The sequence below is a fragment of the Cucurbita maxima genome, unplaced genomic scaffold, assembly GCF_002738345.1.
Source record: "Cucurbita maxima cultivar Rimu unplaced genomic scaffold, Cmax_1.0 Cma_Scf00036, whole genome shotgun sequence".
In the NCBI taxonomy this organism is placed as follows: Eukaryota; Viridiplantae; Streptophyta; class Magnoliopsida; order Cucurbitales; family Cucurbitaceae; genus Cucurbita; species Cucurbita maxima.
The window spans coordinates 1,940,958-1,956,610 of record NW_019272052.1 but is presented as its reverse complement, the minus strand read 5'-3'; the positions used below and the strand labels follow the sequence as shown (position 1 = coordinate 1,956,610).

The 15,653-nt window shown below is 37.7% G+C and overlaps 3 protein-coding genes across 3 annotated transcripts; 1 reads left to right on the top strand and 2 right to left on the bottom strand.

Annotated features, from left to right (window-relative positions):
- The first annotated feature begins 654 nt into the window (after positions 1–654).
- On the top strand, positions 655–1,627 carry LOC111468487 (glycine-rich protein 2-like). Its single transcript, XM_023113743.1, has one exon. The coding sequence runs from the start codon at positions 745–747 to the stop codon at positions 1,306–1,308; it is 564 nt and encodes a 187-aa protein (XP_022969511.1). The 5' UTR covers positions 655–744; the 3' UTR covers positions 1,309–1,627.
- Positions 1,628–3,053: 1,426 nt separating this feature from the next.
- LOC111468472 (auxin transporter-like protein 2) lies at positions 3,054–6,495 on the bottom strand. Its single transcript, XM_023113724.1, has 8 exons — positions 6,194–6,495; positions 5,938–6,123; positions 5,745–5,857; positions 5,474–5,657; positions 5,291–5,388; positions 4,029–4,236; positions 3,684–3,941; positions 3,054–3,459 (listed from the first exon to the last, which is right to left on the bottom strand). The coding sequence occupies exons 1-8, from the start codon at positions 6,359–6,361 to the stop codon at positions 3,181–3,183; spliced, it is 1,494 nt and encodes a 497-aa protein (XP_022969492.1). The 5' UTR covers positions 6,362–6,495; the 3' UTR covers positions 3,054–3,180.
- Positions 6,496–12,912: 6,417 nt separating this feature from the next.
- LOC111468486 (myb-related protein 308-like) lies at positions 12,913–14,143 on the bottom strand. The gene is made up of 2 exons (XM_023113742.1): positions 13,694–14,143; positions 12,913–13,481 (listed from the first exon to the last, which is right to left on the bottom strand). The coding sequence occupies exons 1-2, from the start codon at positions 13,954–13,956 to the stop codon at positions 12,995–12,997; spliced, it is 750 nt and encodes a 249-aa protein (XP_022969510.1). The 5' UTR covers positions 13,957–14,143; the 3' UTR covers positions 12,913–12,994.
- Positions 14,144–15,653: the final 1,510 nt, after the last annotated feature.

Below are 15,653 nucleotides of genomic sequence, written 5' to 3'. Positions count from 1 at the left end.
CTCCCATTGAGCCTAGCGTCCTCGCTGGTGCACCGCCTGAAACCTAGCTTTGATACCATTTGTAACCACTCAATCTCACCTCTAGTAGATATTGTCATCTTTAGGTTTTCCCTTCAGAACTTCCCCTCAAAGTGATTTGTTTCATACTCTTGTAAAGAATGATTTGTTCCCCTCTCCAAGAATATGGGATCTCTGCTTGAATTGCTTGAATTACTTAAAGGTAACACTCCACTCCAAGAAGGTAGAGGGCAACTTGAGTAGTGGCTCCCATATCTTTAATTTCGACAAACTCGTTCGAGATGGTCCCCACAAGCTTGGATCTCACACGCTAAAAGAACATCTCGAGGTCGACCCATTTTAGGTCAAATCACAAATAATAATAAAATATTCCAAAAAAAACGGCAAAGAAAATAATTTAGGGATGAATTCCCAAAAGTACCCTTAGCCGTTCAGACTTCCGTCGCAAATCCCACGGTGAAGTGCTCCGTTCCAAAGAAGAGAAGAGGAAGATCCCTGGCCGTCAGATCTCGTCGGAAACCGCCCGCGTCGTTGAGAATCGGACGGTCAGAATCGAAGAATATGACCCCACAAAATCTTAAATGGAAAATTACGTCGTTTACGGATGACGGGGCGGTCTTCCCGTTTCCAAGCGTTTCGATTATATATATATAAAACCCATTTCATCTTGAGAGAAATTTGGGTTATTAGGGTTTTGCAATTGTTGGGTCTGAGAGAGATCGAGAAATGAGCGAGAGGGTCAGTGGAAAGGTGAAGTGGTTCAGTGACCAGAAGGGCTATGGCTTCATTTCTCCCAACGAGGGCGGTGAAGATCTTTTCGTTCATCAGTCCTCCATCAGATCCGACGGCTTTCGGAGCCTTGGCGTCGGTGAGGATGTCGAGTTTCTGATCGAGCCTGAAGCCGATGGCCGTTGCAAGGCCGTTGATGTCACTGGCCCTGGAGAATCTTCTGTGCAGGGAAGTCGCGGTGGTGGCGGCGGAGGCGAAAGGGGGAGTCGGGGTGGTGGATATGGGTTTAATGGCGGAGGCGGAGGCGGAGGTGGCCGAGGTGGGTACGGCCGTGGCGGCGGAGGGTATGGTGGAGGCTATGGAGGAGGAGGCGGCGGCGGTGGTTGTTTTAAGTGTGGTGAAACTGGGCATATGGCGAGGGACTGCTACCAGGGTGGATCTCAAGGTGGTGGAGATAGGTACGGAGGCGGCGGTGGCGGCGGTGGCGGTGGCGGTGGAAACTGCTATAGCTGTGGTGAATCTGGGCATTTCGCTAGAGATTGTCAAAGCAGTGGCCGTTGATGCTTAAATTGCTGACTATAACAAGGCGAGGCGATTTACTTTTGTTTGCTTCAATCTGGGGGTGTTTTGTTCGATTTTCCTTTACGTTTGTAAGGTTTGATTAGCTTTTATCACGGATTACCATTAGTTTAGTATTTCTTTACTGTCTTTTGGGTATTGAATGATGTTCGTTTCATGGATTTTAGGGGTATTTTATCAGCGATCCTTAGAAAAATAGACGATCAATGGGAGGATGAACGTTCCTTGATTCTCTGTTTCTTGAACTGTTGATAGAACTATTTCGTATACAATGCCTTCTGATTTTGGATGAATGATTGAATGATCCATATCTGATATCTCTTTTCCATTTCATTTTGATTGACAAATAACTCTTTGATTGATTCAATGCAATGGGGACTCTGCTTTTATCTGCTTTATTTGTTCCTATGCAATTATTGATGGAATGAACAGAGACTGAGAAAGGGAAATGCAGGCTGGAAAGAAGTAAAGCGGGTACACTTTTGTGGAAGAGCTGTGTGTTCATTGATTGAGATGTTTTTCCTAATTGTGATAATAAGTGAATAGTGATTGCAAACTCGTCTGTTTCCATTACTGTTCACTAAGTGCCCTTTAAAGGAGGAGCCTGTTTATAGTGGTGTTCTTTATTATGAAAGATTCCATTACTTCTGGTTATGGGTTTGAATGGATTCTCAATATCAGCTTGTTGATGGGAGAAGAAAAGGGAATTGCTTCATTTTTATTACAAGAGTCACATGCTTCTTGAATCTCCCGAGTCTCGTCTCCTTGTGAAATCCCACATCATCCCCTTGTGAAATCCCACATCGGTTGGAGAGGGGAACGAACCATTTCTTACCAAGGGTGTGAAAACCAGGGTGTTGGAGAGAGGAATGAAACATAACCAGGGTGTTGGAGAGAGGAATGAAACATAACCAGGGTGTTGGAGAGAGGAATGAAACATAACTTATAAAGGTGTGGAAACCTCTCTTATCATATGCGTTTTAAAATTGTTAGGGTGATGGCGAGATGGCGATACGTAACGAGCCAAAATAGACAATGTTTACTAGTTGGTAAGGTTGGGCTGTTACAAATGGTATTAAAGTTCGACACCGGGCAGTGTGCTAGCGAGGATGCTAGTCTCTAGTCTCTAAAGGGGATGAATTGTGAGATCCTACATTGATTGAAGAGTGGAATAGACATGGGGTGGTGTGCCAGCGAGGACACTAGGCCCTCAAGGGAGGTGAATGTGATCCCACATTGGTTGGAGAATGGAACATTGGGTGGTGTGCCACCGAGGACGCTAGGCTCCCAAGAGAAGGTGGATTGTGAGATCCAACATCGGTCGGGGAGGGAAATAAAATATTCCTACCTCAATGTGAAATTGGCGACGATACGTAATGAGCCAAAGCGGATAATATAAATTGGCTTTGAATGTTACACTCCCGCATCGCACAATGGAACTCCAGAATTAAACCGAGCAAGTTACTTTCTTTTTGGCGTAAACATTGAAAGTTACTTACAGGTTACTGTGCAGTTTAGATTGTTCAAGCAGCTAAATGCTTTTTTCTTATTCTCTTTCATTTACTCAGCTATGCAGCCTTATTTTGAACACAATTCTATAAATCCGTTTGAAAACTTATGATTTCGCCTATTCTAACCAAAACTATGATTTACTTGGTGATTTGGGTGCAGGGAGGTTCTTGCATTTTCTTTTTTAGGTACCATTAAAGAAGAAGAGGCCCACGCCGAAGTAAAAAGAGACAGGTGGATAATATAGTGTACCATTTCGGATGAACAAGACCACATTTCCCCTCTAGGCTGCAGTACAGTGCACAGAAAACACATCCCAATCATCCCTTAACCTCAGCTATTTCATCAATGGCTACCAATATGGTGGACGTGGTGCTGATGCAGCAGCGGTGGAGGTGCAGCCGTGACGTTGTGCAACGACGGTGGGAGAGTGGTTGTCTGTGGCATGCATTGGTAACACTTAGTGAAAAGCCCGAATGAGTCGATTTGATGTATAAAATTTGTCACGCTAGCCCACCCGCCAAATCCAAACCCAACGACCAACACCCAAACCACCACGAATGCATTGATCACATAAGCTCCGACCCATCTTCCGGTGAACTTAGGTGGTTGCTCCACCGCATTCTGCAGCAACAAAGTTAAAAACCATAAAAAAAAAAAAACAGATCTTTTGCAGAATCTCGTGCCTTTTTTTTTTCCAACTTATCTAGGAGAGGGCAATTCCAAAGACAGTATCTTTTTTAAACTACTAAGACAGAGACATGGGAGACTGAGCCGCTTTTCTGCTAGACTGTGACAGCACGTTACCAAAACATGGAGAGAAAGAGAAACAGTCCAGTGCGGCGTACCTCACGGGAAGCAGGTGATCGGAAGGTGAACATGTGAGCTAAAGCAGGGATGATGTAGACTGTGAAGCTAACAAGGAGAGATCCAACGGTGGAGTTGATAGGGCCAAAGAAAGGGAAGATTATAGCCAAAAACCAGATGGGAATGACCACAGGCAATCTCGCAGCTGCCCTTTTGCACAAGCTCTTACATTCGTGCATTCCAATGGCTTTCTCCCACACAAAGTACAGAGGAGTGCAAGCAAATCCAAATGTGATGAACTGCAAGAATTACAAAGAAATCAGCCTTATTTTGATGTTATAGAACAAAAGATCAGTTAAGTAAAGGAAATGGTGATATGATTATGCCTGGTGGATGAGCATTAAGATAACAGCCATGTCTCTGAGGGGTGTTCTTGGGAGAAGTGAGAAGGCATTTGAGTGATTAAGAAGCATGTCTCCAAATGCCCAATACACGGCGGCTGCTGATGGGAGTGTCAGTGTTAGCACATACACTGTGGCCACCAAGTAAATTGCCTTGAATTTCTGTGGCTTCCACATTGCATGCATGATTTCCCTGCAGTTTCCCACCAACCAAACACCTTTTCTTTAGCTAATTCCATTGAACACTACAAAATAATTGGAGTTCCAAGTATTGTTTTGAAGACTGAATTCATAAAGATATTCTAACATACTTATGCTAGGAAGAAGTTTTTACACCCTTATAAAAAATGTTTTGTTCTACTCTACCAGTGATTTGGAATCTCACAATACACCCCCTTCGAGCTCCAGCGTCCTCGTTGGCACTTGTTTCTCTTTCCAAACAATGTGGGACCCCTAGTCCACCTCCATTCGAGACTCAGTGTTCTCGTTGGGACATCGCCTGGTGTCCACCCCTGTCGAGGTTCAATCTACCCCCTTCAGGCTCAGCGTCCTTGCTAGCACTCGTTTTCTTTTCCAAACGATGTGGGACCCCCTAGTCCATCCTCATTCGCGGCCCAGCGTCCTTGCTAGCATACCGTCTGGTGTCCACCCCCTTTGAGGCCCAGCGTCCTCGCTGACACTCGTTTCCCTTTTCAAACGATGTGGGACCCCCCAATCCACCCTCATTCGTAGCCGCGTTCTTGCTGGCACACCGCCTGATGTCCACCCCCTTCGAAGTTCAACCTCCTTATTGACACATCACTTGGTTTCTGGCTCTGATACCATTTTTAACAGCCCAAGCCCACTGCTATCAGATATTGTCCTCTTTGGGCTTTCCCTTTCAGGTTTCCTCTCAAAGTTTTTAAAATGCGTCTGCTAGAGAGAAATTTCCACACCCCTACAAAGTATGTTTCGTTTCACTCTCAAACGAATCTAGGATCTCACTATGGAGAGAGAGACAAACTAAGAAACAAAAAGGGTTTTGCCCCCTGAAAAGATGATATCTTTTATACTCTCTCTCAGCTGATAAGGACAACTCAATTCAAAAAGTATATCTACAATTCCAAATATTAATTCGTAAAGACAAATTTACAAAGACACCATCAACCAAGACGTTCATAGATGCCACCAAACAATGGAGTTTTGAAGACAACAACAAAACCAACAAGAAAACATTCACAACATAAAAGACCACGACATTGTCTTACACTGTAACAGCATGCCCACCAAATGTGTAAAGAATGTTAGTAGCTCCAGTGAAGTAAAGAACCAGCTTTGTCGGACCAGAGTGCTTAACTCCCTCCACCTACAAATCCATCATCAAACCTTAAACAACAAAGAATCTCCATTACCACGCCCAATGGAGCTTAGTTTAGTGCAATATTTGATACCTGTCCATGGACGATCGAGGCAATGGTGAGGTACCAAGCTGTGTAAGTGGTCATCAACAGACCCAGAAAAGACCAAATTCTATAGTTTCTGAAGGAAGGAACAAAGACAGTGGTGGCACAACAAGCTCCAAAGATATATGTCCAAGTTCTCTTGTCTAGGTTGTCATTTATGTAATAGATATTACTGCAAACCAAACAATCCCAAGCTTAAGATGAACCAAAAACAAGCAAACAAACAAGAACAAACACTAAAAGAAGCAATTCATGATACCTTGCACAAGCTATTAATTGAATGACAGATCCAAACAGAAGGAATGTGCAATTAAATGCCAAACCCATGTTTCTCCAATGTTTTCCAAGCAACCCATCAAGAACTTCAAACCACTGAAGAACATTACAAAAACAAGCAACCCCATGAGAAATCAAGCCATCTAAAAGGGTTCAAAAGAGTTGAGTTTATGAACCTGGATGACATGGTTTCTGAAATCGGTTTTTTCCCTTTCTTTTCTTGTTCTGTATTCAATATAGAGGGCGCTAATCAAATACGCCGTCCAGCTACCGAGCAAGCCATAGAAGATTTGAAACAGCACGCCAGAAAGCATTCCCAGTTGGGAAAATGAATAGGGTAAAGTGAGCAGAACTTGAGCGACCTGTGATTTGGAGGCGAAATGATCAAACCCCAGAAGCTCAATGGGGGCTAAATCGAAGAGGGATATATACCTGATTTGAAGCGCAGCTAAACCAGGCGTCGTAAACGGAACCGCCATGCCAGAAGAGTGTGGAGAGCTTGGTTTTGGCGTTGGAACGGTTGCCGTCGGCCTCCATTTCGACATAGTTTCCGGCGATCACTGTTTCTATGACTTTATCAGTTGTTGTTGTGGTAGCCATTTTGCTCTGTTGGTGTAAATTGTGAGTGTAATGGTGGGAATGTGAAGTGGGTATTGGGTGAAGAAGAAGGATCACTGAAGAGGAAGGGTTTAGAGCTGTGTGGATATATATATACACTACATAAAGGTAGCATGTGGGCTCTCCAAGAGTGGGGAAAAGAGTGTTTTCAACTTCGAGAGGAATTTTGGAGACCCTTCTAATAAACTAAGCTCTACTTTTTAACAACTTTTCTTTTGATGGTTAGTAAACATGGGATCGAACTCTCGTTTGAATATGATTTCGTTGGAGGAAAAGTTCAAGCTCATCGTTAGTGGACGCTGTTTTCTTTACACCTTTCTTTTCGGACTTTATCTCAAGATTATAAAAAACTTCTATTGGGGAGAGGTTTTCACACTTTTATAAACAATGTTTTGTTCCCCTCTTCAACCGACGTGGGATCTCACAATCCATTCTCCTTTGGGGGCTCAACGTCCTCGTTGGTATACCGCTCAGTGCCTGACTCTGATACCATTTGTAACAGCCCAAGCTCATCGTTAGTCTAGATTGTATCTTTAGACCACACGTCTAAGCTTCCTCTCAATGTTTTAAAACATTTATGTTAGGAAGGGGTTTCCACACCCTTGTAAGAAATGTTTCATTATCTCTCTAACTGATGTGGGATCTCACAGTTAATATAGTGATGATGTGGAAGCAACCAAGACGCTTACTTGGATTAAGTGTACTAGAACGATAGTGCGTCGAATTAATAGAGTCATACTCAGATTGACAGTAGAGCGTCAGTGTACATCATACACATCTTTTTCATGCTCTACATCTATACTCAGATTAACAAAGATACATAACGATATGAAAATTTGTATTCCAACTTTCAACAATGTAAGTGTCGAAGGAATTTATCAAAATTTGAGGGACCAATTTGTAATTAAGTAAAAATGTAGGGCATATTGAAAATAGTAAAAGAGGATTAAAACAAAATAAGAGCCGGGTTATATAATTAGTGTGAGTGGGTTTTTGCATAAGTGACTATTTTGCGTTCCCAAGTAGATTACTATATTATTAAATTCAACCTTGTTATCACTAAAATGTCACCCTTTACTATTTCAAATCAAAGCTCTTCGTGAGTTATACCCGATCAAGTTGAGACATTTTTTTAAAAAAATATATAAGCTAATTATTTCTATTATAGATTTTATATAATCAAAAAAACCCGTTCATTATTCATAAATATATTTATTTTCAAACATATAGTAAAATTTCAATATATATTTAAAAAATGTGGTTGGAAAATAAATTTAAAATATATATATATATATATATATATATATATATATATATATATATATATATATATATATATAATTTATTAGAATAATACCTTAGACAAAGACAAAAAGAAAAGATCATATAAGAAAAAGGGAGAAATAAAATATTTTTAAAAAGTATTATTATTATTATTATTATTATTATTGCTTAGGAGTGATGTAGAAAGAAAGAGAGACCACATGATTGCAAACCAAATTCACTTTTCTCACGTGCCCCTCTTTATTTTTTNAACCCCAAAAAAAAATTTCAAAAAAAAAAAAAAAAAAAAAAAAAAAAAAACATAATGTAAGAACAAGAACATGGTGATTGGATGTTGGGAGACATTTTGTTTTGTTCTCTAATCTTTGTCTTTTAGGTCGGTTTGATTCTTAAACTTGGGAATGTTTAAATTTATATTTAATAAATTAATTAGAGTTCAATTTTGTATGTCTGATAAGACTCTAAACTTTCAATTTTGTTTAGAATTAATTAGACTAAATTTCCTGTTTAAGACTAAATTTCCTGTTTAACTAAGAACATTTTCGAACACGCTAAAACTAGATATACTCGGATGGTTCTTTTATTATTCTAAACTTTTATTATTTATTTAAACGATTTTTTTTCGATATTCTCGTGTAAAAGGATTATTCCTTTGGAAAAAGGAAAAAAAATCATCTATTAATGATATTACACTATTTGTAGCTACATACATAAATAATGAAAGTGAAGGAGTTTGAATTCAATTTTTGAGTGTTTTGAAGAAAAAAACACTTGAAAGTGATTGGATTTGGATGAATTTGTTTTGGACACAAAAGAGTTACTTTTTCATCTTTGCAAAGTATTATTGTCAAGCTATTAAGAAACAAGAAAACAAGGAAGGATGTTGGCATTGGGCATGCCCTAGCTATGTCCTATGAGGTATGATCGCTCATTATTTCTTAACATTACGTGGGAGATCCCACATCGGTTAGAGAGGAAAACGAAATATTTCTTATAAGGGTGTGGAAATCTCTCCTTAGAAGACGTGTTTTAAAACTCTGAGACTGATGGGGATATATAACGGGTCAAAAGGGATAATATTTGTTAGCGGTGGATTTGAGTTGTTACAAATGGTAACAGAGCCAGTCACTGGATAGTGCGAGATACTGGTCAGAGTAAGAATAAACCCTCTCCATAGTAGACACCACTAGACAGTGCGAGACACTGGTCAGATTAGAGCTAGACCATCTCTATAGTAGACGCGTTTTAAAACCGTGAGGCTGACAGTAATACGTAATGGGCCAAAGTAGACAATATTTGTTAGTGGTGGGTTTGAGTTGTTACAAATGGTAACAGAGCTAATCATTGGATAGTGCGAGGTAATGGTCAGAGTAGGAATAGACCCTCTCCATAGTAGACACCACTGGACAGTGCGAGACACTAGTCAAATTAGGGCTAGACCATCTTCATAGTAGACACGTTTTAAAATCGTGAGGCTAACAGTAATACGTAATAGGCCAAAGCGGACAATATCTACTAACAGTGAGCTTAAGCTATTATATTACGTAATACAAACTTATTTTCATATGAAACTTGGCTTGGGCTACTACAATACATAATACAAATCTATAGCGATGTAAGCTAACCAGATATCTAATTTGAGCACATTCGAGAATGGTGAGTATGTAGCACGAGCTTGACCTAATCCTTAAAATTATAGGAATGCAAATTAGAAACTAATATCGTTATGAGAAATCAAAAGGGTAATCATTAAATCATAAAAATTAGGGTTTCGAAGAGCACATACGAAGTCGGGAAAACCCTAGAATCGAAAAAAGTGGAACATATCAATGATTAAAGCTTCAAAGTGGATTGAAATCATTAGCCATAGCTGCCTAAGAACAACATAATTTGATGGTCTTGTTGGAAAAGAGAATCACACTTTTAATTACCTTCATAAAGTTTTTACAGCTGCAGTTCATAATTTTACTGTATTTTCATAATAGACAGATGAATTGGAGAAGGAATCTCACTGCTTTTTACAGAGGGAATTTTTTATCTACTTTATGTCCATTGTGTCTTCCACTTAAAGCTGCTACTATTTACCCATGTACTTGTTTTCTACCGATTCTTTGAGCCGCTTTCCGTTCGATAAAATAGAAACGATTTGATTTGAATCATCGCTATCGATTAGCATTTGGCATTGCTACTATCAACATGGATTGACAAACGATTCTGACATGAATAGAAAATTAGGGATGGTTCGAATAAAAATACATTAGTAGGAGAGCGTTCTCGTTTTGAGGGAAGTGTATGTGCAAGCAGTGGTGGAGGGAGTGGAATTGAGAATGTCGGATGGAATTGCTTCCAGTACACCTGATATGAACCAAAAGACATCAATCATACAATATACTTCAATGAAGATGTGAAGAAAAGGTTGTCAAAATTATCAAAAGATGTTTCAATTCATGCCACATTGAAGAAGAATGAAGTTTGATTGTTATAAATTTTGGGTGGGTTACAATTTAGAGTTATTGTATTTCATTTATGTATTTTAAGACTTTATTTACTATAGGTTACAATTACATAATGGTTAATTATGGCCATTAGGTATGAATGTTACAACTCTTGGAATGACTTTAGTAGTTTCATTTTGAGGCTATATAAAGCCATGTATGTTGTATGTGTAAGAGACTTGAAAAATATAGTAAAAGAAGCATTTGTGCTCTTCTTTAGCCAATGACTAAGTTTCTTTGCAATTCTATGTAGTTTAGGTTGCATGTAGAATCATTCAAGCTCGACATGATCAATCTTGCTTGTGGAGTGATTCGAATCTCAAGCAAGTGTTTTTGCCTTGAGATATTTGATCAACAAGAATCATTCAAGCTAGACATGATCGATCTTTCTTGTGGAGTGATTCGAATCTCAAACAATGTTCTTGCCTTGAGATATTCGATCAACAAGGTAATCCGAATCTTACTCCCCTTGTAGTGGTTTCTTTTCCATATCAACACCCCTGTTATAATTTTGACAACTCCATGACTAGTTTGATCATGAGGTAAGAAATAACCAGCTACACCAAAGAATGCGGTTAATACAGCTAGAACCATTCTCGAGCCACCAAACAAAATCGATGGTTTCTCACACCCACATTTTTGTTGTCCCGACAACAAGGGCAAAGTTCCGATAGTTTAGGGTTTAGGGTTATCCATGGTATGACTTTGCCAGCCATTTTATTTTATGAAATTTAAAAAGAGTTAAAATAGTATTTATATATATATATATTTATAAACTTTAGTTAAAAATTCAAATATTAACCTAAAAAATCTAAACCTACATTAGAAATTAAAATAATTATATAAAATAAAGTTAATTTCTAAGAATTAAATATTTTTTATATTATGATTGATTAAATCATATATTTTAGAAAATATTGATACATACATACCCACCAGATATTTATAAATAAATAAATAAATAAATAAGATCTCTTTATTTACAGGAAAAATAATGAGATATAGTTTGGGTTGGGCCATTTATTGTAGATTTATAAAATTTGGGCCTTGGTGGCCCTCCTCATCTATATGGGCCTAGCCCATCATTGAAGTCTTCCTTGTATAAAGTATGGCATATTATTTAATTATTTTTTAATATTAATATTTAATTTATAATTTATTATAACTTAATTGTTTAATCTAAAATATTTTATATAGTTTATTTGACTCTGATGTCAGTTTACGCTATTGTAGCTAAAAAATGACGTGATACTTTATTATTAAATTAAAAAATATATTGTTTTTTCTCTTCGTTATTATCTGACTATAACCTCGTTCATTTATTATTTAAAATGAGAAGGTACGAGCGAAGAGAATTTTAGAAGAGTAACACTTTTTCATAAACTCGAGCTTAAGATTTTAGGGACCAAAATTGTGAGATCCCACATCAGTTAGGGAGGAGGACGAAACACCCTTTGTAAGGGTCTGGAAATCTCTGGCTATTGATGCGTTTTCAAAACCTCGAGGGTAAGTCTAAAACGGAAAGCTCAAATAAGACAATATCTACTAGCGGTGGGCTTCAACCGTTACAAAAATAACAAAATTCGAGAGAATAAACAATAAAAGTAGATAAAGATATTATTTTGTCAAACAACCTCCTACCAGTAAGCGATGCTTATTTAAGTCGTGTTATAAACGTCTTGGCTAAACCTATTGATGGTCGATGTAAAATTTCAACTTCTCATCTCGATTAATTGAATTCCTCGCTCCTGGTATTATTTCGAGACGTTATGTATATGAGCCTCTTCAAACAGGACTTATTGCTATTGATTCGATGATTCCTATCGAACGTGGTCAGCGACCGGTAAAACTGCGGTGACTATTTTTTTTCATAATTATAAGGAGTGGAGGACCATTTGGTAATTTTCCATAAATGGCTAGCTTGTATTTTTGGTATTTTTTTTTTAAAAAAAATTACGTTTAATAAGACATTAAATTTTAATTGCCCAAATTTAGTAGGAATAAACTCAAATGTCGGTTATATTAGACAAAATTTAAATATATATTGAATATAGTAATTAATTTTTAAAATTTTCGTATTTATTAAAGACATGTGAAATACAAAATAAAAAATTAATTATTTATTAAATATATAATTAAAAGTTTAATTATAAGTGTTGATAGGTTGAAAAAATGAAGAGAAAATGGAAGGACATTTAATTCTTAGGCTGTCACCGCCAACACCGCCGTGGGGTGGCCGCCATTTTCTAGTACAACGGCGGCTTCCACCAACCACTCCATAAAGTTGGTACCAAAATACAACTTTCGACGGTTACTTCTTTTTGTGAATTATCCAAAATACCCCTTTCCCTTCCTTCAATTACACCACCACCCTATTCTATAACTTATATTTCCAACGTCACTATGTTCTTGAGTTTGATTAGGTCGGGTTGAGACATTTTTTTAAAAATCAATCTAATTGGAAAAGTAAAAAAAAGACATAACAGAACAAAAATGTCTATCTAACTTGATCTAACCTACTCTCGTTTAAAAGATTTTTCCGTTTCCGCCCCTAATGCCACCAATATGGAGATAATAGTCTTCACCCTTAAAAGTGAGAAGCATGTAACGTGGGCATATCGTAAAGGAATATTGAGACGTGTCGAGATAATAGTCTTCTCTCTTAAAAGCAACAAGTAACTAATGTGGTCGTGTCGTAGAGATATATCTAGGCTTTCAGTATCGAATCTAAACATCAAATTCCGGCAATTAATATGATCATGCATACCCGAATCCGAATTTCACATTATAATTTGAATTATCACAAAGAACCCTAAAAAAAATCAAATTCTAAATGTCATTTAATCTCCAAACTTCTACAATCCAAAACACAACTTTTCAATCCCAAAAAATCATACCCATTACCATTACCATCACTAGAAGCAATAATTTTGCCATTTCCACAGCTACAATTCTTACTATTCTCAAACCCCAAACTGCAAAAGAAGCAAAGACTATTCCTCCCTTCATTCTTCACGGTCGCCGCCGTGTACGGTGGCGGGCTGATTCTAAGGTCGAGATTCAAGTCCAAGCACTGTTCTTCTTCGGTCGGATTGTAACTATTCATAACTGGTTTCTTTCCATCTTCCTGATCCTCCAAGGTAAAATTGGAAGCAAAGGATATGGTGGTAGCTGGATGTTTCGCTATTGACGAGCCACTAATCGAACGGTGAGTCGTTGGGTCGATTCCTTGGCTTAAAAGCTTTCGTTTTATGTGGGTGTTCCAATAGTTCTTTATCTCGTTATCCGTTCGTCCCGGTAATCTTCCCGCTATCAAAGACCACCTGCATGGATAAAACAAAAAGTACCCGTTAATCAAAACTCAATAAAAAAGCTTTCTTGATTAGTTTGAAGAACAAGAAAATCTTATGAATCACAGATCTCCACAATAATATGATATTTTCCACTTTAAACATAAACTCTCGTGTCTTTGCTTTGAATGCTTCATACCAACAAAGATGTATTCCTTATTTATAAATTCCTAAAAGAAAGTTACCTATTTCCAAGGAGGCTATGAAGTTTGATGATGAGGTCATCTTCAAGTTGAGTGAAATTTCCACGTTTAAGATCAGGGCGGAGATAATTGATCCATCGAAGGCGGCAACTCTTGCCGCAGCGGAGGAGACCAGCGGCCTTAGGGAGGGAGCGCCAGCAGCCCTCGCCGTGAGCTTTGATATAAGCAATAAGACGGCCGTCTTCTTCCTTGGTCCAAGCCCCTTTGTTTGTATGAGCCTTCTCACAACAAGGAGACCTTCCCATGACGGAATTTTTTTATTTTTTCACTTTTTTCCTTGTGGGTTTTGCAAATCTTGAACTGGGTTGATGAGGTTTTCAGAAGTTAAAGAACAATGGAAGAAATAAAAGGCAATTTATGAATACATATGAGAAAGAAATAAGAAGAGTTGTTGAATTTTGGAACTTTATTGTGGGGGGAATGGGGCATGCGCTTTAATAGAGTTTTGACTCATGTTAAGAGAGAGAAAGAGAGAGATTTTGATAAGCTTCTAGATGTGGGTTGGTAAGATAGGTTAATTAGGGAGTGGTTGGTGGGCCCTTTAGTTTTGCTTTTGTTTAATGTTCACCATTAATCATATACTCTTTCATTAAATCTCTGGGGTAAGCTTTTTGTATATATATATATATATGAATATGGGTACGATAAAGGTTAAATTATAAGTTTAGTCGGTAAACTTCTAAAACATGTTTAATAAATTCTTAAACTTTTAATTTTGTCTCTCTCTTGTAAGTGTAGTGAAAGATTCTCGTCTCATTTGACCATTTGACTTATGGCATCATCGACTTGCTTTTAAACCTAAGTCGAAAGAAAGATCTCTTTCGAGATCAACATACGTACAACGATCCTCATGCATGAATAGCCGGGAGGAAAGAAAGGGTGGTAGATGATAATGGAAAGGGTGGTAGATGATAATGGAAAGGGCGCTACAACTTACCTATCATTTGTATAAATTTACTAGACATAAAATTAAAACTTTACGCTACCTAAATAGATTAATATCTAAAAAAAAAAAAAGTTCAAAATATGTCAATGATTTAGGAACCCATCTTGTAATTTGGCAGTCATTTATTATAAATATATGGGTAGTTGAAATCTTGAACCTTACAATATGGGATTTGTTTTGAACTTTTGAATTGGTAAGTTATTTATTCTCTTAGTATCATTTTTTTTGGCATTAAGAAGAGGGGTAGTTGTGAGTTCTTTGTTCTTTAGGTATGATATCGTTCGTACAAACCCTAGAGAGAGAAAGATCATACGAGAGAGAGATGAACGAGAGAGGGTTTCTAGAAGAGTTGGCAGTTTGGTAGAAAAGGAAGATGATTTATGTCTTTCTGTCTATGGAGGAAGGAAAAGATAGAATGAATGTATGATTGTGGGGTTTGGTTCAACTTCTCCCATTTTGGTCTCTCTTTAAATCTACAATCACACGTTTTTCTCGAACGCTAAATAGATTATTAAATGTTTTTATCTTTTTCTTTTGTTTGTGCATCCAAATTAAGTACAAGAATGAAATTTTGAACCTTTCAACCTAAAAATACGTCGCAAATGTAGATGCTTTTAAATGTTGATCTGTCGCAAATGTAGATGCTTTTAAATGTTGATCTAATTATCTTCGCGTGACGATAAAAACCTCATATCTTATTGGAAACTCATCCAGTCCACTATGAAATTTGAACTTATTTCAATAAAGTCATCTTACCTTTTCATGTGTCCAATACCATGCATTGAATTTTTGTTAAGAACAAAAGGTTAAGTTTGGGGAAGAAGAAAGGGTCACAATAGGTCACCCCATAAACCACCATACACAATTCCAATGGCAGAATCAAATTAGAGGAAGAAAAGAAGAAAAAAGAGACTTCAAAACCTTCCATATAGAGAAGTTGAAGATGGGTGAGATTTTGAGTGTGGAAATCTCTCTAGCAGACGCAAGGGAAAGCTT